General features: G+C 35.8%; 1 protein-coding gene across 1 annotated transcript in view; it reads left to right on the top strand.

The window, feature by feature from the left end:
- The window catches only part of TRDN (triadin), a 208455-nt gene that overhangs the window by 98183 nt on the left and 85538 nt on the right, over positions 1 to 24734 (top strand). The window contains exons 14-16 of the mRNA XM_040697502.2: positions 7650 to 7712; positions 8559 to 8621; positions 23424 to 23477. Of these exons, the coding sequence (XP_040553436.2) occupies positions 7650 to 7712; positions 8559 to 8621; positions 23424 to 23477 (180 nt within the window). The remainder of the gene's footprint in view (positions 1 to 7649; positions 7713 to 8558; positions 8622 to 23423; positions 23478 to 24734) is intronic.

The following is a 24734-nucleotide window of genomic DNA, read 5'->3' on the forward strand; positions in this document are numbered from 1 at the left end:
GCTTTGTACCACAGAAGTATTTTGAAGAGCATTATATCACAAAAATGCTTTGAACAGCATTGCATCTGAGTATGATTTTCCAGGCTATATTGTCCTAAAAAGGTCACTTCTTTGAGTGGAAAAGCATTACAGAAGAATGATCAACATAATTGTTCTGGTCTACTAATGGATCATGATAGGCTCTAAAATATCTCCTTCCTTTGTCTGCTCTTTGCCATCCTGTTATTATTTGTGGTTATATGGAAAGTAAAAAAAAACAAACAAACAAACAAACAAACAAACAAAAACCTGTGGAGGAATATTGACAAAAAAAAATTATTTTCTCTAGATCACTGTTGGAATTCTTCAATTACAATTTTTGAAGAATGCAGTAAATTGAATTACTGTGAAATACATTTCTTTAGTTTCCTCCACAACTCCTGCAGAGGCTAAATTCACATTGAAATGTAAGTCTGCATAGAATGTATACTACCTGACTATCTTAGGAAGAAATTCTAATCTATATCTCAGCTCATGAATATAATATTAGGGGATATATCCAAGAGTATCTAAATTACTGAAGCCTGTACAGATTTTGACAAAGCTTCTTTGATGTACAGAAGTGCATAAATCTTGTACAAATCAATCTGCCTCTGTCTATCAATTACCTTCTGTTCTGTACACAGATTGTTCTATGAAATATATTTTGTTGTTATAAAATAAATTATCCTTCAAAAATAGTCATTCTAATGAAAGATACACTAAAACCTTTCAACAATGTAAAATTTTGATTTTTTTTATCCCCATTTTGAACATTTTTAATAATATTGATGTTATTTTTTTACAACAGTCCATTGTCTGATAATGATATCCCTAATCCAGAGATAAATAAAAGCAAGTAAGAAAAATGTTTCTTTTAGAAATATCATAAGGCAATGGGCTAGATTTTAAACTAACTTGTTATAAAAACCAGGTCAGATATCTTAAACAAGGTGCTGTATATACAGCTTAAAAGCAAAGGTTTGGGTTTTGTTTTTTTCTTTGAGAAATATATGCCTTACATTTCCATGAGTCTGTACTGAAGACAGAAAAGGCTATGAAGTCATCTAAACAAGGTTTCAAAGTGATTTATCTGATGATTTAGATTAGACATTTATACAGTAAAATCTAGATAATTTAGCTATGATGAAAACAGCTTAAATCTTCAGAAACCCCTTGACACTTTATTTAACAACAAGGCTATTCTGTACTGCTTGTATTCTACCATAAGAAAAAATAATTAAATGGGCACTAAATAAATGCTTACCAGAACATTGAAAAATGAATTAAATTATAAAGGTATACACATATTGATTATATATATTACTATGTTTGCTCATCTTTAATATTATTTATCCAATTCACAATATTCAATTTTGCAGTTAAAAATAAATATTCATCAACATGTATGCAATAAAGCAAAACTAAACAATTCTGAAGATTATCTAAGAGACTTGGTTTTTAAAGTGTTACAGGTAAGCAGTAACTTTTTGCCTATGATGCAGCTGCAAATGGAGAATACTTACTTGGATCAAGATACTCTGAGATTTCAAATGAAAAAGTTTCATGCTGCTTTGGAAGGATGAGGCAAAGCCTTCAGCTCATGCATTGCCTGGTCATCCCTTGTTTCTAAACCTCAGATGTTCTTTTTTTCTTTTTTCTTTTTTTTTTTTTTTCCAAAAAATTGCTTCATAAAAATAATCATCAAAACCTTTCTCAAAATAAGTAACACAATTGGTGATATCCTTGATTCATATTGCCTAGTAAAACTGTCAGCCACGAGAACAGAGAAGGATAGCCCTGCTGCTTTAGCTTTCTTGGTATGGCTCTTGCCAAAGAAGATAGTACCATAAAGTGCCACTGTTCCCCTAGGAATTTAATACTTCATTGCTATCATATTCACACTGCATTTGTCATTGATGAATTTTAATGCAGGTCTTGCCATGGAGGTTGGCATGCCATCTTTTTCCCTTGACATGAATTTTATGGCTTCATTATACTGGTATTTATACTTCTTTGCTCCCCCCTGTGTTGGTTAGTGAGGGCAACATATAGCCTCATTCTATTAGCAAATAATTTTGGTGCTTAACTCAACAGAGCTGTTAGGCCTGTTATCACTCCAGGAAGAAATGAAGAACACTTATGTGGGTCAGATGAAAGCACTGGGAATTTCAATCATGATATTACTATTGCATACTTTCTGAAGAACTTGAAAATATCTCCATGAAGGAATCTTCAAAACTACCAAATACTGTTTCAAAATGGGATTTGAAAACAGTGAAGTGGTATCAAAATGCAAAATCAGGCTGTAGAGATTGCCTGGGACATCAGAGTGTACTATATCTCCAATGACCTATGTGTCCCATTCACTTGCTCAATAACAGAACAGATTGCATCACATTAGACTGCTGAAATGAGAAGATGCAGTTTGAAAGAGAACATGGAAGAAACTGTGCATAAATTTAGCCTAAGCACTCACCAGTAATTTAAGGAGAATGTGTGAGTGTATGCTTTTGTGTGAGAAGAATCAATTCTAAGAGGTCTGGATTAATTCTGTTTATGTTTACTTGATTTTTATTGACTTTGGCCATGTAGTTTGGCAAAAATGAGACAAAATTATTTCTCACAGAGAAAATAATTGCACCTACATGGACCAAGTATGGAATTTTTTTAGAGATAGCTGAGGTCAAATTTGACATGGAACTTAAATTAATTGAAAAATCTGGAGTTTCTATGACATCCTAAACTAATCAGAAGTGTTTCCTTGCCTTCTTCATCTAACAGTTTCCAACCATAGAAGTGTCTTTCTACATGAATGCATGTGATACTAATATAAAAAATCTCTGACTAGTCCTTAACATTCTCCGCCCCAAGCAAAATGCAGACGGGAAGAAGATTTTATCAAATGCTGAAAGGTAATGAGTCATTTTAATATTTAAAAGAAAATTCAGATCCCACAGAAAAGAATGGCAAAGCTTTCATTGAATTCAGCAGAGAAAGGCTGTCAGTCACCAATTAAAACAAAGGAAGAATAGCTGTAATATCTTCAAAACTAATAAGGAAATTAAAATATAGGGTTTTTTAAAATGAAATTTAAAATTATGACTGTAACAACTTAAGGTATATAGATGTATTTGTGGAAAAGAGGAATTAAGTTTTACCTGTTGTATCCAGTCTGAATTATAGTTTCACAGTATAAATTAAATCAACTTTTGCTTTGTTCTATTTTGTATATTTGTGAGTGCACATGCACCTCTGCTGTTTCTTGCTCCTGTCAGGATGAGAATCAGTAGGGAAGAAAAGCTGTTGTAGTATTTCACAAAGCTAGGTAATATCAAAAGTCTCTCACAAGAGCTTTTCTCCCAATATTTCCTGGCAACAGGGTTTTAGATAAATGCAGATAAGCCTTGTATAAATATCTGAACTTTAGAAGGCTTATCTAAATGAAAACATCTCTGAACTTCTGGCATTCACTCAGCTGGTTAGTTTTTCTTACACTCATGCCTCTCCTCAAGAAGGTATCTGTGGCTGTACTTTGCTGCCCTCCTTACCTCCATCTCTCAGAGGGGAAGGGATGCATTGATAAGTCCTTCGAAAGTCAGTGTCCCCCTAAACACATGGAGCATCTGGAACAATAGAAAGAAAATTCTCACAGCACTTTCCACTTTCGGTGCCTGGACAGCATTCCCATGACATCATGCCTCATAAGTCACATGCATCCCTAAATTTAGATTGCCCCCTCATTTCTGCCACAATAACATACTGGTCTTACCATGCCTGTTTTCAAGTGGAGCATTGTTAGCATGTTACTTTTATCTTCCGTCCCAGCATTGGCCAAGCATTAGCTAACATCCCTTGTGAATAACACAAAGACATTTTCAGAGCTGTCAAAGGTAATTCAGACTGAAACAACTCTTTCTTGGTCTCTTTTGAATCTCACTTGGATTTCAAGCAGTGCTCTCAGTCCCTCATCATTTACCTAGAAACAAATAATTCCATCTAAGATGCTTCTTTTCTTTGAACTGTTCACATTCCCGCAGTCTCAGGAAGATTATATAGATTTCTTTATTTTTCTTTTCCCAATAAAAAAAAAATTCCAAAGCATATAACTGCTTTAATTGAATATTATATTAATTAGTTTCCTCCTTGTTGTAAACTGAAGTCCAATTTTACATAGATTCTATGAAATAAATCGACTAAATGCAAAGTCCATTGCTTGACTCCCTGATTGATTCTGTTGTGTTATATTCTGCCATCAGCTAATATCTCACTTTCACACTTGAAAAAGTATTGCAGGCTTTTAAAAGTGAGGTCTTCATGTCTGCATCCCTATTACACCTGCACATAAAGGCATCAGCCACGTCTACTGCTCCTTCTGGGAAAAAAAAAATAGTATTAATTACATTATTAGCTAAAAGTAACAGTAATAATAACAGATATTTCAAAAGTCTATGACATCTTGAATCATGAATTTGTCTTGTAGTCAAACTTGAATCATCAGAAACATTTTGTGTTCTCTTATGTAACCCACTGCATATGATGATCCCTCTTTATGTTGCTGATCCATAGAGCTCTATAATCCTGCTACTTGTAGTTTAAACAAAAAATCACTTTCAATTAATAGGAGTTTATAGCTTATACTGCAAAATACCTGTCAAATTTCCCATTTATTTATTTGCTCTGCCACTTAGTATAGCTGTGTATATATCTAGAGGAATACCACTGCATTTACTGTTTCAGAAATTGTTATTTTTACTGGTGTTAAATATACACTTAATATGCCATATTCTAAAGGTGAACTACACAGGCTAACGAGAAATAAATTTATTCAAGAAAAGGAACTTCTTCCTTAAATCATAAATAATTCTTTATATAATGCACACTTACCAAATTTATTATCTCGTTTACATAAAATTTTGTCAGCAGTAAGTGTAAGGGGCATCAATGGGGCTAGATGAAACTGAGAATTTGATGGAAGTCCTGAAACTGCTTTCCGTGAGATTTTGACCAAGATTATGCATGACATTGGGCAGGATTAATGGTAATTAGGAGCCACAGTCCTTTTATACCTCTCTGTAAACATTCATAACAGGTAGACATGCCACTAGGCTCACTGGGCACTCTGAATATTGTAATTTAAGAGCCTTGTATTAGAAAATTTATCAGTTGAATTAATTGGTAGAAGAATTCAGCAATAAAATCTCTGCAGCTAGGGATATATTCTCTTTGCTCTTTAAGTTAATTGCAGCATAAGTCCTTGCTACCCCCATAAGTCTACTATTCAAAGTTCTATTTCTCAAAGTTCCATGTCTCAGTTCATGACTCTCAAAACACATATGACTCTGAATCTTTCTGTGATATTCAGAGTAGATTTTATGTGACATAGTTGAGCCCCAGAAGCTCATGACATGCTTCACAGTCAAAGGCAGAAATGATCTCTGATTAAAAAGAGTTTTTTGGTTGTAATGACTTGAGGGGTACAGTGCATCCTGTGAGCCACCTGGAACTTGGAATATGTTGAAGCAAAAACAATTAATCAGGTGTTCCACCAGAACAGAGGGAGTCAGAAAAAAAAAAATGGAAGAGAAAAAACAGAAATAACAGTAGCATTTCACTCTGTGGTTACTAGCAGTAAAGGTTAGAGGAAAGAAGGTAGAAGGAAACTTTTTTTTCTGACAGTAACGGATATGCTTGATATGTTAAACATTTTCAGTTCAATCAGGTGGAGTTTGCAAACAATTAAACTATGCTTTAGAAATTACAAGAGTTAACAACATGTGGAAAGCAAACACTAAAAATCGTATGTAGCACGGGAATGTGAAGCTATTAAACTGTTTATTGTGTAATCTAAGGCTGAAGAGTATTTTCTTTTGAGATGTCCATGATCTCTACAGAGGGTTTCTGGAACAGTGTCTCAAAGCGAGAGACAGAAACCCAGGGAACCTCAAAGCTAGACAATAACAAGAATATTAAAATATACCAAACAAAAGAATCTTCCAACACTCAGTATGTACTTAAGAAACCTGAGTACCATGAAGTGCACTCAAGACACAAAGGAATCTGAAGCCTGAAGTCCAGTATGTTCGTAAATTAAGCAGGTAGATTTAAACACAAAATATGGGGAGAACTATTCTGAAAAATGCATGCAATGATTTTCTACTTCATTTTGTCACAACAAGAGAAATGCATTGAGAAAACAAGTTTCAAACAAGAAAGAAATGAAACACTAATATTATGCTTAATATAAACATTATTGTCAGAAATTCCGCAGAAGTATGGTTAGAGGAGAACATGGATAATGGTAAACCCACTCCATGGTAGGCAAAATAACTATTTATGAGACCATCATGGACATATTGCGAAATTCATGTACTCTATGAAAATATCATTTTTTTCTATCAGGCATAGACTCATTTTGGCATAGGAAACACACTGTGCAGCGTGTTAATTTTTTTCATCCCTGTTTGTATATATTTTTTTCACAAGGAATAAAAGTCTATTGTGGTAGCTGGGGAAATGAAAAGTAAGTTCCTTCATTTTTCCTTTATTTTCATGTTAATTTATGCAAGGGATGATAGCATAATTGCTTTTTGGATCTGCTGGCTTCAGGAAATATTCCTACACCTTAAATAGTTTTCAAGAAAAGACTCTCACTTACAGGCCTATGCTCCTGTGTTTGTGCCATTTTTATGGTAATAAAGCTTGCTTTCTTATCCACATTCAGAAAGTAAAGTATCACAAAAATAGAAGTAGTTCCATTACCTTAATCAATATCCTAAGCCATGCAGAACAACCTGAAGATGACAATTTTTCCTTTTTCTGTGTGGATGAAGAGTTAAAAAATCAAAAAAAGTATTTAATTTAGCTATTCTGACACTCTTGTATTCTTCTCCATTTAAATGGGGATTCATTTCCTGGAAGAAACAGTAAGAATTGTAACTCTCTTATTTACCTTGCTGAAATCACAGTTTTCTAATGAATAACGTTCATGGAATAAGTAATTAAATTGTTCTAGCTTTTTGTAAAAAAAGCAAAAACATTATCCTTATTTCTGCCTCTGTCCAATTATTTGACAAAATAGAAGCAGATGATGTATAAGAATGAATTGTTTTCTTTTGTAGATGATCTTTTAATGGCAATTCTCCATAAAGTCCTATAATGACTTCAAAGGTTCAATTAAAAGAGTTATAAAGGTATATTATGTAGGCAGGCTTTTCATGGCAGTATGCATCCATTCCTGAGTATCAGTTATGTTTTGCTATCGCTAAGTTAGATTTTATAAAGAAACACTTGGGCAGAACAGGTGCATGGCTACTGAATCATCATAATAAACTCCTACCAGGATAATGAGCATGATTTCTTGAATTAGTATTTACTGTAGTAAGCATCTGATGTATCTACTAGTTCCAATTCTATCCTTAACTTCACATATACTCACTGACAAGCAAGCTTTATTTCTAAGATGCTGATATTAAACTCCTAAATACATGATCAGCTTATCAGATCTAGTACCTATTACAGTCATTTAAGAATTTCCGTCCCAGATCTTATATATATATATATATATATATATACACACAAACATGCATACATATGTATGAAAATAGTCAAACTTTTATTTCCTTCTTTAGAGAGGAAGGAGGAAAAGAAAATGATGGATGTAAGGAGGACTACCACTGAAACTAAGAAGAAAGGTATGATTTGGTAATGTTTCTTGTTGACTTCATTCAGCTTTTTTTCCTGCTCCTGAATCAAATCTCGCTGGTTTTGGTTAGGTTAGTCCTATTCTTCTGGCTCTGTATTGCTCTTCTTTTATTTCTTTAATCAACATTTGCATGTTACTGCTTCTTCCATATCTGATAACTGATGAGTTTAATGACTGATATTTTCTGAACTATTTTGCTGAAAAATAAAAAAAAATCATGATTGGTGGCCATATAGGGGCTTGTTAGATAATATAATGGAGACCTTATAAATAACAGTATACAATGGTACTGCCATATACTAACCTCAATATATAACTTGGATTACTGTGAACAAATTTATGATAGCGGGATTTGTTGATTTTTTTTTTTAACAGAATCACAGCCAAAACTTATAGTGACCAAACTGGAAAGCCTTAATATTCATCTAAATAACTTTTTGGATTATTCATTCCCAGGAAGCATCTAAAGTCCATTAGGAGTTTTATTTGATGGAAAAAAATATTTATGTCATTTATTATTTATTAATGATTTCATTGCTACTGGAACTTAAGCTAAAAGGTACTACGTTCATGCACTGATGATTTTCGCCTAGCCTTTGATGAATTATTGAGGGTCAAAATCATTCATAGTTGATACATGCTGATTAATTTGCACTTTCAGCTGATTGCTTTATGGCTAGTCAGGTGCAAGGACTATAAGGGAACAGTCTGAGTTAAACTCCCAAATAAAGTACTTTTCTTCAGGATGTGCTCACCAGGGTTTGGCTGAATGCATATTTGAGTGTATGGTTTGGAATTATAACCATTCAAATGACTTTCTTTGATTAAATCTTAGAAAAAGAAGTAAAAAAAGAGAAAGCTCAAGAGAAGACAGCCACCCCTGAAATTAAAAAAGCAGGTAAGAAATTGAAGTCTCCTTTCTCTGCAAGAGATATCTGACCAGTTAGTTTGAGCACTTTTAGTTTTAAATCTTTTGAGATAGCGATGCTCAAAATTCATTATCAATTAAGAAACCAAGCTAGAAGTAGATACATATATCACAGTACATTTTAACTATATGTATGCTGTATTTACATAAAATATATATAGTATTTTATGCGTATTACATATGTGCATATATATGTATCTACAGACTATACACACAATTTTCAGTTTTTGTGAGATTGAAATTTTTACAAAAACATTAAAAAGACTTTTTTTGTACATGAAATCAGTCAAAGAAGCAGTTTAAAAGAGTGCATGACATGGAAAAACTGAATGAGGTACACTGAATTTTGCATGATTTTTTTTCACAAATTCAACTCATTTTAAGTAATAAATAGTAACGTCTACATATCAAATCACTTACTGTAGTAGAAAATAGGCAATTATTTTTCTGAGACTTTATCCACGCTCAAAATATATATTTTTTTAAGTTAAAAATAAAGTTAGTGAGTGTCCTTAAATTGATCCATGGTGTTTTATGGTATTTAATATTGAAAGATTCAAATTTCAGTCAAACCAGAAATTAACATTTGGATCTAAGATAGTTGTAATTTTTCTTTCCTGTTATTTCAATATGTTTGCGAGCAGAATTAATGTACAAATGCAAAAATATCTCCAGTAAGGTACACAGCTGTTAAGCTGTCTCATTAAAATCAATTCTCATTAAAATCATACAGAAATGAAAGGGTCAGTCTAGTGGCTTAGGTCATCATTTTAATACCTAAAGACACTGGTTCTGCTTGTTATTTTGCCAAATATATTCTACATAATCTTCTGGAGGTCATACAAAACACAAATGAGTTTTTCTGAAAACTAGAGTAATTCTGGAAAAAGGTTGAATTTAAGAGTGAAAGATTTAGGACTATAGTTGCTACATCCTCAAAGTAAGCCTTGTGCTATGTTACCTAATTATTCAAATCTGCTGAACTTCATCAAGGCAAAATGACACTTATCCCATTGTTTACTAATTATCTAGATTACATATGCAAATCTGAATATGCACCTGTTTGCCATTTTGTCATGTATGATCTACCTATGCTTTCCTGTTCAAGTATATATATGGATGAGAAGAAAAAATGTTAATTGCTGCTTCATACAAAATAAAAAAACAGGGAACAACACCAGATACCATGAAGTAATGTACTGTTCAATTCAATCTGCTATAGCAGGGAAAGGCACACTGGGAGGGATAGCAACAAAAGGGAATAGCCTTTCACAAGTTGCATATTTAAATGTATAAGCACAGATTTAAAAAGAAAATAAGCTGACAATTCAAATATCTCTCCTAACTCTATTCTAGTTCCAAGCTTGTATTTCATTTGAGAATACAGAATTTTAAAATATTACATTTTATGCCAGAGCTGCAGCACAAAGTTATTAATATGTTCATCTTCACAAGCTGTTGCTAAATCCAATGAGTCATCCTACCACGGCTAAAAAGACACAAATTAGACAAACCGAGACTTCCGCACATTTCTGTCCCTTTTATAAGCTCTGTAGGTTGCTGCATTTTAAAGAGTTTACTAGCCTTTGTGTAAGAGATGGTAATCCATAATATATTCTTGCTACACATGTCGCTGTTATTCCTCATTCGGTTCACTCTTTGAATGCATGTGTATTTTCTAGCTTTGATTGGCAGTACCTATTGTTATCCCTAAAAGGTTTTAAACCTGAAATAATTGCCACATTTGATCAACAGAATAGTGGTGTATAGACCAGTGTTGAAAAGAGATGCCTCCGTGTCTGATAGAATTTATGTACTTTGGGCAGACACAGCTAAAGAACCTCAGAGCGCTTAATCAGCAGCATAGATAAATATCCAGAAGCAAGAGAATAGAAACGGCTTCCCATATTCTTAAGTTTTCCCATTAAAAGGCTATACAGTGGCCAGTGCATTAATATCATAGAATCCTTAGTTGGAAAGGTCTCTTAAAGGTCATGTGGTCCAAGCCCCCTGCAATGAAGAGAGACATCCACAGCTAGATCAGGGTGCTCAGAGCCCTGTCCAGACTTGAATGTCTCCAGGGATGGGGCATCCACCACCTCTCTGAGCAACCTGTTCCAGTGCCTCACCACCCCCTATCATAAAAAAAAACTTCTTCCTTATATCCAGTCTAAATCTCCCCTCTTTTAGTTTAAAATCATTTTGCCTTATCCTATCAGAAAAAATTCTGCTAAAGAGTCTGTCCTCCTGTCCCCTTCATTTTTACTCTCCCCCCCTACCCCCACGCTTTAGATACTGAAAGCATACTATCAGGTCACCTTGCAGCCTTCTCTTCTCCAGTCTGAACAGACCCAGCTCTCTCAGCCTGTCCTTGTAGGAGAGGTGTTCCATTTTTGTGGCCCCAATAAACTCCTTCCCATGGTTTTGAAGCCACTATGTTACCCCTGAATGTCTCTGTTTTTTTTTGTCTCGTTTTGCTCCCCCCAAACACTGATGTACCCAGAGCTGAGGAGCATGCTGCCTCCTTGCCACCACCTGTTTCCATTCCTGTGCCAGAAAGCAGTGCTGCTGCCAGGAGCTGCCTCTTTATGCATGCTTCCACTGCTGTTCCTCACCTCCATGCACCTCCATGCATCTCCGTGTGTTAGCCAAGTGATCTCCTTGGTGCTATGTACAGACTAGACTGCTGGGTACAAACATGAGGGAGAGGTGGGAATGCTTCATAAGCAGTGATGCAAACTTCTCTTGGGGTGATGTGGGTGATGCAAACTTCTCTAAAATAATGCTCTCAGAGCAGCACTTCCCTCTATTCCTCTCCACCTTCTCTTCCTCTAACAATAAATACTTCATCGTTCCCCAGCAAATGCTGAATATTTTTGCTGATTAATGTTTTAGATTAGCCCTTTTGTCCAGTAAACAATTTACCAGAGTACAGTTTTTTTCTCGCTCTCCATTAGCTGCATCTGTGTGATATATTTGTTTATTTGCATATCAGTTCACTCCTTCTCAGTGCCTCTCTCCCTCCATTTCTCTCTCTCTTCCTCTTCTGTTGCTGCAGAGGAGCAAGAGTCATCTCATGAAATGTTCTCAGTCTTTAATACAAAATGAGCTGAATGATTCTTAATTAGCTTTTAAAAATGCACTGTAGATAAAACCACATTAATCCTCTGACCTTCAGCTAGTACAAAAACATTGTGTTAATTGTCCTGAAAAGTAGATAATTCCATTGTTACAAACTCAGAGGTCTTGCTTAAACAAACATAATTGTCAGACACAAGGGTCTGGCGCAGTCACACTTCAAACCATTTTAAGAAATTCTATCCGGAGCTATTCAGGATAAGGAGAAAGCTACATCTCCAAATCCCTGTGATGGGACATGTTGAGCCTGAGCAGAGAGGTGCTTTTGCCTGGCTCTCCACAGCTCCTGTGGGAAGGATGCTTCAGATCAGAGGGATTCATACTCCAGTCAGAAAGAAACAGGAGCCTCTCTTCCAAAGCTTTGGTGCCTAGACTTCTGGATAAACTGGGGCTTTTAGAAACACCACTAGCCTGGGGTGGAAGTAAAAATGGCCTCTAACTTTTTGTGAAACCCTGAAATGTGACAGGGTATCATTATGAAGGTGGGAATAGCTCAAAGCATCCTGGTTCATAAATAACAAACAAGAAATGGACTAAGAGAAAGAGGTGTTTCTCTCTTTCATTCTTATATTATGCTTACTATGTGAGCTTGTAAAATGTAATTCTGCTAGTAAGGTCAGATCAGACTTTATTTTTTAATGGAGATATTATGTGGAGTTTGATGTTCTTCATCAACTTCAACAATCTTGTTGAAGATTGTCTTCTAATGGTCCCAACAGTCTGGAGCTTTGCTGCTCCTTCTGAAAATTCAAAAAAACTTCCTGAGCAGCATTTGCCTTTGATTCCTTTCTGATTTTGTTTTGTTCACCCAAGAAATAGCATAGATAATAAGGGAGCTGATAAAACACAGAAAATGTCACCCTGGATCTTTACACCATTTCCTAACTAAAGCTCTGCTCAGCTGTCATTGATGATCTTACATTCCAGTTATTGCTTCATAATTTCGAATAATAATGGTAGTAAAAATACCTAGATCTTGAGCAGCATTTTCCTATAATGAATACTATAACTCCTTTGCAAGGGTAGGTAGTGCCTTTTACCTTACTTTCTACAAACATAAATTCAGGTCTAGATATGTCACTCAGGCCAGATTTTCACTGAGTCTGTAGTATCTTCTGAGCACCAAATCAGTGCTAGCTGGATTAAACATCCCAAATTTCCAGACATATTTATTATTTCCATGTATCAACCACCCTGGTCAGTTCTTAACAGAGACAGAACAAGTTAGGAATCTGTTGTGCAGACCCACTCACCCACTCACAGTGCTTGTATGCTCCCAGTAGACCAATGGCTTTCATCTGAGCCCTTATAAAGGACCGCTGCAATCTCTGTCTAAAAAAGGGAGCTAAGTTGCAGCACTTGCACATCCAGTGTTGTGGACACATCTGTGACGTATGATACGGTGTCACATGTTTCATACCACACAGCGTTTGGAGAGGAGGGAATTGATGATGTCTCACTTACAACCAAAGTAAATCTTTGCCTCCTGAACAGAAAAAATTGCTATGGGGCTAAAGATACAGACACCAAGGTACACTGTAGTGATGTCACTATAACAATCATGAAAAATCACTCTGCTATTATGAGAAAATAAACTAAAAGTTGATCTCAGATGTAAAAATTGAAAACAATTCCTTGTAACTGCCAAGGAGCCAGGATAGCTAGGTCACTCCCGCTATTCTGTCATTCAATGAGATCACGTAGCTGAGGGTGAAGTCTATGTTCGGTCAGTGTTGCAGTACAAAGTAGTCAGAGCAGAGGGGAGATAATCAGGCATGAGAAAATATGACTTCTCAGCTCTCAGGGATTTTTTGCATGAGTTGACCACAGATGTATTGTCATCAGTTGTGTATGCTTTGTTTTAAACATCAGTCTCAGCAAGCAAGAAAGAAGAAATAGAAAAGGCATTCAATTTTGTAACTTTCTTGGCTCAACTTTACCCTTTCAGATTTGATATAAATAGTTCTATTACAAGAAAAGAGCTAGTGACATCTGGTGGACAATTATCTTTTTATTTTATTCTGTCTGCATATTTTTTATTGCTTGTTTTCAAATGTGGATATTTTAAAAAGTCATTGATAAAACAATGTACCTCTTATTTATTTCATCCAGCTCCTTGTCCTATTGCTGTAACGTCTGGAAAGGTCTTACAGTGTCATGGGTTTTACACCATTCTCAGAAGTAATATTTTAGAGGACCACTACTTCCAGACCAATTAAAATACACCTTATGACAATTCTGTACTTCACATACGCAGTCATTTAGAGGACTGGATACACAGCACACTACCTGAAGTGCTTTGGGTGAATCCATCTGCAGTGGATTGAATGCTTTTGTCTGGGAACCAGATGTTGATTTCATACTTGCTGTGCTTACACACATCTGTAGGAATACATCTTTGCTGTGTCTCAAGAGCAGGGCTGAAAACTCCCCACTATGCCCTGCTCACTCCCAGTAGCATATTTAGCTTAAGTGCTGACAGCTTTCAGTATGCTGTCCCCAGCATGGACACTGCCATGTGTTTCATGTTGCCTAATGAGAAACATGTCACATGATAGATGTCAGCAGATGGGGGGGGGGGGCAGTGGGTGCTTTCAGAATAACCCCAGTTTTAGCTCTGCAAGGGCCAGGGGGATGTAGCAGCTGTCTCAGTTTAGGCTGCTTACAAAGGCAAATTCGAGGTGTGAAGTCAGAGCAAGATAGCCCAAGATATTTTGGAAGTGATTGGTCATGAACAGAAAATAAGTTTATTCACAGTTTTTCTTCTGTCTAACTAGAAAAGTATGAGAAAAGCAGAAAGTTGCTGTAACATGTAGAAAGAATAATTGTGTCTGATTCTAAACTTCTTTTTGGTTTTTTTTATGTTTTTTCTTTTGTTGTTGTTGTTAGTTTTTTGTTTTTTAAGTAAAAGGGCACAGTGGCAGGCTGACTCTAGCTAGCAGCTAAGCACCCAGATTGTCACTTGCTCACTCCCCACCCCGCAATGAGACAGGGGAGAGAACAGGAAAAGATAAGTGAGAAAATGCATAGGTTAAGATAGGGATTTCTTAATAAGTAAAAGAAAGAAAAATAAAACAAGAGATTTTGAGGCAGCTATATGACACCTCCCAGTGAGCTGATCACTGCCCAACCAGACACTGAGACATGAGCACACTGTAAAAAGAGCTTTCTGCCTCTTATTCCTCTACCTTGAGTTTTCTTGCCTGAACATGTCTTTGTATTGTGTGGAATATTGCTCTGGCAAACTTGAGTCAGCTGTCCTGGCTGTGTCCCTCCCAGATTTTTCATAACTTGATACAGGGAGACAGAAAGGGAAAAAAAAAGGTCAGCATCGCAGCAGAGAAAGCCTTGATGCTTTGCAACCACTGCTCAGTAATAGCAAAGACATCGGTGTGCTACCAAGACTATTGTAGCCACAAGTCCAAAACATAGAACCATAGGGGGCCACATTGAAGAAAATTAACTCAATTCCAGCTAGACCTAGTACAGGTATGTGTAATTCATATTCATTTGCAGGTAGGTTCGGAAAGACTGGGAGGAGAGAAATGCAAAAATTAAGTAACAGAAATAATACACGAGTTGTCTAGTGATTCCTCATGCTGATAAAATGAATATGTAATAGCAATAATTAAGGGAGAACAGTGAGATACTTATCAAGTTTAGGAACAAATCATGTTAAATCACACACTTGGACCTTAGAACTGTGTGTAATCTTTCCTTAGGTTATTACTGAAGCTCTCCTGACAGCTTTCACTCTTAGCTTGCTCACCCACATATAGGTTTCTGTGGGGGCCATGGCTTGCCTTGATGTGTGTTTCTACAAAGGCCAGCAAAGACACTGGCTATGGTCTCAGCCCTTCAATATGGTATTACTATTATATGAATCAATGCTTATACACCAAAGTCTACAAAAATTTCTAGTTTTCCCAGCTGGTTTTCTGGAGCTTCAGGTTTCAACCCTTGCACAACATGCTGATTCATTCCTGACTAATTTGTTCATGACACGATTATGCTTCTCAAGCCCATCCTGATTCTTTTCTTTCCTCCTCCTCTTCTGGTTCCTATTCATAGCTCACCTGCTGTCTCCTGACATTTTTGCATTGGTAGAGGTTTCTCTTTTCAGACACAAACTGAGCATGCAGCCTTCAGCTCCGGTTGCATTTTCTAACACACAGAAATGCTGGATTAGGATTCCTACATGGTTGCTAGCAGGTGATGTTATTCACTCTTCTTTCTCTGATAGGGTGTATTGGCATCTCATGAATTTGCTGACAATTTTCTGTTTGTGGGGCTTTGTACAACAAAATCGCAGAAAGTAGAGATGGAAATGACCTGTGGGGTCATCTAATCCTTCCTCTTGTCAATGCAGGGTAATATCTTGCAGAATATCATCAAGTGCTTTATCCAGTTCAGTTTGTAGCCAGGCCTCCATCAATTCCCACAGATTATTCTGTAGCCTAATAGATCTCTCACAGTTAAGAAGTGTTTCATTCTAGTCTGCCTAAATTTTCACTTGCTTAATTTTATCCCATTACTCAGAGTTATATTCTCTCATGACACCCAAATATAGTCTCTCTAACCTCAGGGCTCAATTCCTTAACATCTCATGCATTATATTACCATTTACATTTACATCTGCAGAATATCTTTAAAACTGACAAGGTGAATGGCAAGCTGAGGTTGTGGGTTGTTGGGGTTTTTTTTTGTTCTTTTTTTTTTGGTTTTTTGGTTTTTTTGGATTTTTTGTTTGTTTGTTTGCTTTTCCTACAACTGTGAATTTGCAGTATTCAACTGTGAACCTTGCAACAGAGAACAACGGCCATGGCCACATGTCACCAGTGTGGAAGGCACTAGAGAGACTGGAAGATGCATGTAAATGTGATGTCTGAACTGGACAAAAAAATAGAAAAAAGTCATTGAAATAATTTATAAATTAAGGATATTCATCACAGAGAGAGGTAAAGTATTCATATCTTTAAAAAGAGACGACTGTTACCGTGGGTACTAAGAACTTGCAGAGAAAAGAGATTCCTCCTGCTACAGCTCAGACTAGTAGAAAAAGTTAAATAAAGGATGAATAACTGGAAGCTGAAGCTGAGTGACTCCAGACTGAAAATGAGCTGCATGTTCTTAACACTATGAGTGATAAACTACCACAGCTTTGCTTTCCTTTATTTCCATAGAAGAGGATTGTGTAGAAGAGGATTGTTTACCTTGTGGATGATAGGCATCCACTGGAAAAGTAACTACCTGAAATACAGGAATCTCAGCAACAAAATGGCAGATTAGATAATGTGATATCTTATGCTAGCCCTGAATGTTATACAAGTACAGTCTCAGAGATGCACATGACAGGCCAACAGAGAATGCAGTGGAGAGTCAGTGAAGAAATGCAGTTGGAGACAAGTCCTGCAAGTTCCCTGGAAGAATGAGAATTCCCTTCTACTTTATTTTTATGTGCTTTGCAAGATGAAGCACATAATTCATAGTAATTTTCTAAATATTCAGTTTTTCATGAAAAATTAAGGAGTCTGTTTTTCTAAATGATATTTCCAGAAAACATCAAGAGACAAATATAAATACTTAGTGAAAATCAGATTGTATCTCTCAAGACAGAAGAATAAAAGCAAGATCACAGTGAGGGGCAGTGCAAACAAAACAGAAAAGCAATCATCATGGTCTCTGTATGACTGGATGCTAAGGGAGTCTGTTCCTGAAAAAAGACAAGAGGTAACTCAAAAGATGTCCTGTATATCCTAACCCGAAAGTTTCAAAGCCCTCAGTGGACTACGAATCCTAAGTTCCATCTTCAGGAATGACTGACAACATGATTTTAAAGATCTTTAGGTGCCTAAAGATGCAGCATGGCACATAGAGGGATTTGCAAACACATCAAAGTAGGCCAGGCACATAACTCCCATTGATTTTCTGTGAGAACTGAGCTCCAAAAACCTCCACCACTTCTGAAAAAAATACAGAGGTGGCAAGGTCACTGTGGTGGTTCTGAAAATATTATGCTATTACCTATTGAAAGGGTGGGAATAGTAATACTAATGTTATTTATTCTAAGACCAACCACTTACACCCTTCAGGGTCAAGAATTCAAGAGCTGTAAGTGAGGTGAAATGCAGAGACAAAGAGGTAGAAACAAGTTTTTGTCCCACATTTTGTTTCTCCTTCACCTTACAGTAACAACTGGCTCAACATATAATTGATTTTCCATTGCAATTGACTATGGATGTATGATCTCAAATTAGAAGAGGGAAGATTTAGACTGGATGTAAGGAAGAAATTTTTTATCATAAGAGTGGTGAGACACCAAATGGCGAGAGTAGGGCAGTTCCCCAGAGAGGTGGTGAACGCCTCATCCCTGGACATATTCAAGGTCAAGCTGGGCAGGATTCTGAGCAATGTGATCTAGCTGTAGGTGGCCCTGATCATTGCATGGGAGTTGGACCAGGTGACCTTTAAGGGTCCCTTCCAACTAAAATTATTCTTTTCCATTCTAAATGAGCTGTTCTGCCCAAGAAATATTAGCAGCAGATGAATAAACTTTAAGCACCTTTCAGTGGTTCAGCCTTTACTAATGCCCATGAGTTAAGTGATTTCAAAGCTACGCTGAATATTGCTCAGCCCAGGCCTGTTTCACTTGTTTGCTCTTTTCCATCTTTGACTACAGCTGAACAAAGAAGGATAAAGGAAAATGGTGGTAATATCTTGCTGGTAAAGAATTAGAAATGTGAAACTTTCAGTAAATAAAGACAAAGGGGAGGAAGCTTGGATTTAAACTACAAACTCACTTTTTGATGAATTAACAAGAAAATATTATTTGAGTATAGCAGAGATATCATTTTAGCGTCTGACAGCAATCTCTTCTGCAGTGTCATTGTAAAGATTTTGGAGAAAGACAATAGTAGAAATCTGGATAATAGAATAAGTATCAAAATTGAGAGTGATACTCATTCTATCTAAAAACTAAGCAGGTAACCGAACAATCATTTTGCCTTTGCACTTTCAGATATGTACAAAGAAGTAACTGTGTCATGCAAGCAGCTGGGTGGCATAGCTTTAATTAAAGAATCTAATTAATTGCATCAACTCTGTTTATGTTGGTCTGGAGATTAATGCAATCCTTATTTTTCCAGTCACATCCAGAAATAACAGGATTAGAATATGCCTATGCCTCAAACAACAAAAAGTTAATCTCTCAAATTGCAGGGAAACAGACCTGTTCCCTTAAAATAAGGTGTACATCAGAGTCAGCAGGCCTGATGTTTAAGATAATTGTTATGTGTGAAACATCCATGCACAGACACATTATCAGGTGGTGATGACATACCTACATACTGCTATCAATTTTCAGTTGTTCAAAGGAAAAATTGAAGGCTTAATGGATATCTAAATAAAGTCAGTGGAAATCTTTGGTGTTTTGGATAAGGCTGATTTTTTTCTTTTCTTTCAATTCAATTTTTAAATGAAAGATTGTATTCTTTTGACCCTAAAATTACGACTTAGGTTTTTTTGTTGTTTTTTTTTTTTATGTTTTAATTAATACATATTTGATAAAGTCTTCTACGACACATTTTCCAAAGTGTAATTCCATCCCTTGGATGCATTTCTCTTAGGAAAGTTCATAGACCAACAATATCCGTGATTTATAAATATGGCATCCTTTTAGCTTTACTACTAATTAAGATTGTTTAACCTTACAATAAATGTTCCCAATAGCCTTGCTTGTTCTCTTTATCTGTTTTTCAAGAAGTAGAGCCAAATTTGTGCTTTTGCCATATGTCACTCTGAGAGACTAAGTCAGATGAAGTATTACTGAATGATTTGTATAATAGAGCAGGCAGATGCTTTTGAGTGGAAGAGCTATACATAGCTTGGGTTCAAAGTGAATTGATTTTTAGCTTGATTGCAGTAGATTTTGCATGAGGTTGCTTTCTCACAGATTTTGCTTCACTTACTAGAGTGTAACCAGAGTAGTGTGCCACCTATAAAGATGAATGGCTGGACATTACGTTATTCAGGATTTCCCTTTCCTCAGCTTGAGGGTGCTGACTGTATCCATGTTCAGAAGTAAAATACATCTGTATCTTATGTCTACAGATGCTATCTGCTCAGCCCTTTATCCAACAGAATCGAAGAAATTGAAATGTGTTAACAAGTAAAGATGCATCAGAAGGATGCATAGCATGTATATGCTTAACAAAGCCTATTATGACTAAAAATACCCTCTTGTGAATAATTCATGAAGTATTGGTGCAGATCTTTCTTAAGAAAGGTGTAGAGAGAGTATATTCCCCATCTTTTTTCAAGAAAAGTTAAAAATTTTGAAGAAAATTTTTCAGCTATTACATTTCCACTAATTCAAATGCCAGTTTATTCCAGGAAAAGATCTGATTCTGAAATTTTAGGAATTAATGTTATTGCCTGCATATGCTACACAAAAACCATTACTTTTTCCCTAAATGACTTCAGCATGTGTAATTAAGTGCACTTACAGCTTCCTGTGTACGGATGACTGCTTTCATATTGTCCTCTATAGTTTTGCTTTTTTAAATCATTCCTGATGAATTCAGAAGGCAATAGAACATGTCTGCACCTGCTTTGCAGTGGGGGAAACAGAATCCATTCCAGCAATTATAAAGTAGAAAGGAGAAATCAGTAATTAGTGGAACCATGAGTCACTGGTACAGTGGAAGTCAGCTGTTCCCAAAGTGCAGAATGTTTCTTACTACAAATGCAGCTGAATCACTTGTTTGCTTATGCCCCTATCTGAGTATTTGAAATATTTTTTTTCAAATAATCTTGAGAAATCTCTTTGATGTGAAATTTACTATTAGGACTCCTTTGTCATACATGGCAGTACAAGGATACAGGTAACCAGCTACTCTGAATTATATTTAAAACTTTTTTTTAAATTACTGTTTAGTTATGTTTAGTAATGACAGAAGAGGAAGACTGAAATTCTATTTATAAATAATGCATTTATAAATAAATTATCTTCTAGGTTATCTGATACATTCCAGGTTTTAACTGTTGGCTTTCTTTAAAACAAATGGATAATATCTTAACAATCTTTTCTCAAGGAAATATGTTTCTCATATAGAGAAAAGGAGATGAAATATTTGATTATTCATCAAATGTGCTTAAAAGTTATTTATTTTTGTGTTAAATACATATTTTTCTCTAAAATACCAGAGACAAAAATATAAAATGACCCCTTCCAAAACAATCTGTGAAATAAATTTTAATGATCTGTTGGAATTTTAAAGAAGTGCTATCACCAAGAATGTTTATGAGCTGCTTCTTCATAAATCTGAATTCTTCAAACCCTTTTTTATCCCACAATTTTTTTACCATTATCATTCTTATAATCTAGTCTCACGACACTTCAGAGACCTTGAATTTGCCTGAGAGTAACTCCATTTCCAGATCTGCCTGGAAACAGTAATGTCTTCTGCACTTTCCCCTCTCTTGTTGTCCTGTCTGGAGATTTAAACACAAAACCTGCAGTCTGAGACTCAAGACTTACTGATCGTCCCATACAACATTTCCTGAACATTAACTTTGCAGAATGGGTAGCTATTTCTGTGATTCTATAATTCTATTCTATGATTACTCAGATACTTTTTTTGTATTTACAAAGCAGTCAAGAAGACTACAAAGATGCTAGAATTTCTCACGCTTACCAAAAATGTTTTGGAGAGTCAAGGAGAATCTTTTTCAGTAATTGTCACACAACATATGTTGGTATCTTGCCCAGTGATTCTGCAGTGATTAAAGCAGGGAACAAAACCAAATTCTAGTACAAAGACAGAATCTTCCACGTGGGTAAAGTACTGGCATTTCTGAACAGTTATTTTATGCCAATATCAAATTTTAGGATTTCAGAAAAGTATGTTAACAAACGAATCTTAGGAAGTGCAATTTAGATAGAGCTTTGCTAGTCATTGATCCCACCAAAAAAGAAGAAACAATATTATTTTAATTCTCCATGATATGAAATTTTGAAAGACGCCATCATAAAACATGCACTTTAAAACAGAAAGTTCAGGCACTCTGAAAAATTGCTACCACACCAGGGATTTGTTTTTTCAGAAGTGATTGAAATTAAAATAAAAATTAATACACCCCAAAACTGTGAGATATGGTTAAGATGATAGTGACTTTGTTAGTACTATACAAATTGAGTTAAAATATCAACAAATATATATATATTAGAAAGCTATGGAGTTAATAGTTTTAAGACAAAGTTCAGAAGTATACAATTTTCAGTGTAAGAATTGACCTTAAAATTTATACTATTTTGTAGGAAAAAAAGACATTTTATAACATCCGGTAAATAAAAAAGGAAAATAAATGCTTGACCATAGTACATCTCAATATATTTGAAGGCTTCAAAATGCTTCTTTAACTACTACATGTTCAATAGTAGTTCACTCTTAACTTCATGATACTCAGCCATCTAGGGTGTCTTTCTCTTAAATCACATTAACTGCAAATCTTTCTACATAATAAGTTGTTTTTGAATTCTGGTACATCTGCTAGCTTGAGAGCAGACTGTACTGAGACTGGTCTCTAAGAGACTTTAATTATGTATATAATTCACATGATGGAAATTCTCAACGATCAAATGCCACCTGCTAACATTATTTCCTCTCGTGAGCCATACTCTGAAGGGAGTGTTAGCTGTCACATTTTGGAGGTGCACTATCTTAAAATCCTTTCTATAAGACTTACTACAAACCTTTGAGTCAGCCAGTGGTGCTATGGTCATATTGCGTGAGGCATCTTCATTATAAAAATCGTCTGTGGGTATGGATAGACTGTTAGCCAACAAATGTTGTTTGCTTAAATCCATTTTAGTATGTGATCATCAGCTAAAAGTTAGATAAGATAGCTGATCACTGACAGGTGAGGTGTAGGATGAGAGTTCCTCCTTCAGTTTTTGATTCAGTGAACCATGATTTTCAGAAGTATCTAGTAATTCCCCAGGGTCTTGGTGCCTTGTTCAGATCAACTTCAGAATTCTTGCATCCTGAATCTTACCTGCTGAGTTACATGATGTTTGATTAGGATATTATCTACTGTTTAATTCAGACACTGTGGTTGCTAAACGATGCTGAAATTGGTTTCTGTCCGTAAATATGATATTACTGTCATATTCTTTGATAAGGTTCTAGCAGCTATTTTATACAGTGAAGCATTAGAGAAGCTGTCAATGTATTTTCTTTTAAATATTAATTTATCTGAAGAATACCTTTAATTTAGGACTTTTTTATTCCATTAAATATATCAGTGAAAGTTTTCAGGGAAGAAAAAGCACAAAGAAACCTTTCCAGAGAGTAAAACTTGAGAGCCATTTAGTTTCCAGAACTGATGTTTATACAGAGAGATTTCAGGTTGAATGGAGCTGTTGAATTTCTACTGCTATTCCCAAATGTACAATAGACATTATATAACAAATCTACTGCAAAAATCTCCAAAAGTTTTTTTGAACCTTAGACCTACAGATCATATCAATGTTTGAAATACTGTATTTTCAGTATTTGTTTAAACTCAAGCAGCCATACTCTGTAGTAGAGTGCTGGGGCATCCTTGTCTAATGGCTTATTATGAACCTCCTAGGGACTCAAGGGCATGAAAGGCACTATGTGAGCTTAAAGGGATATGTTCTTAGAGGGATGTGGTTTTTTTTCTTGCCTCATGTGTAGTTTAGATGTCATTTGCAACTACAGTGTACTGATAGTTTACTTCAAAAGAATGCTGATTGAGGCCTGAGGAAAAGACATAGCTATGTGCTAAAAGAGGAAAAAGAATAGAGTACTGCTTTTTCTGTTTCACTGAGCTACATCTATGCTAGCTGCCAGATGCTCATTCCTAGCTTGAATTCAAAACTGATCCCTTTATCCTGTACAGATAAGAACAGAGTTGGATCATGTCTGTTTAAATATTTGGTGTTTTTTAATAAAAAAGAAGATTTTCACTGTTCTTTAGCATTCTTCAAGAGCTGGTAAAATAAAATACTGTTCATTCATCTCAGAAGAGCAGACGTTCTAGAATCGTATTCGCTTTTTGAGAATGTAGACCGGAATATAACTGTCTTCAAATAATTCCTTAGAATAACTGCAAACAGAAAAGGTTGCTTCACAATTCTCCACAGCTAACAAATGATTTTGTTAGCTATGGCATTTAGCCCATATAAAGATAAGCAACAGCAGAGGTTGTTTTAAACCAGCTTTAGGATCACCCAAGAAAAGTAGAGGTTACAATCCAGTAATAAAGAATGAATTATGTATCACTTTCTATGGAGCAAAGCTTTCCAAACACTCCAAAGAAAGCAGTCTCCAAGAAAAGATACTTCTAGTGTGGCTGCCAGCTCTTAAATGAGGTTAGGAAAAGGAAGACTTCCAGTCACAAAGGTGAATTGCTTCCACCTGCAGTCACAGGCCCGGCTATGCCCCTTCACCAAGTGCTCAATCATTGGTTCAGGCTGTGACCTCACAGTTCCCATACGGCTTATTGCAATAAAGCCAGTGTCTGGAGTTGTCAGAGTTACCCAATGCTTTTGGAGCTCTGAGTAGGTGGATCGTCTATGCAAACCGTTCAAGACATGAATATAAAATGAATCTTCAGCGACTCCTGAAAAATAGAGTACTCTGAGTTTTAGCACCAATGTGCAAGAAGCATTGGATTGTGAGGTCTCATCTCCCATAGTGAGTCCCCATAGTCTATTAAAAGTTATTTATTGCTCTACACTGCAGTAGAAGCGAATTGCTTGCTTCTGTGTGTCTAGCAGTTTAGTCACCAATACCAATGGTTTCAGTGTCTTTGACTGCATTTCTAGTCAAGGTTGTTAGAGCAACCATACTTCCCTTCATATATTATGTATGTCTTAATGATGTTAGTTTGCTTCCAAGAAGTTTAGGCATCATTCTC

The sequence above is a fragment of the Gallus gallus genome, chromosome 3 (assembly GCF_016699485.2).
Source record: "Gallus gallus isolate bGalGal1 chromosome 3, bGalGal1.mat.broiler.GRCg7b, whole genome shotgun sequence".
Taxonomy (NCBI): Eukaryota; Metazoa; Chordata; class Aves; order Galliformes; family Phasianidae; genus Gallus; species Gallus gallus.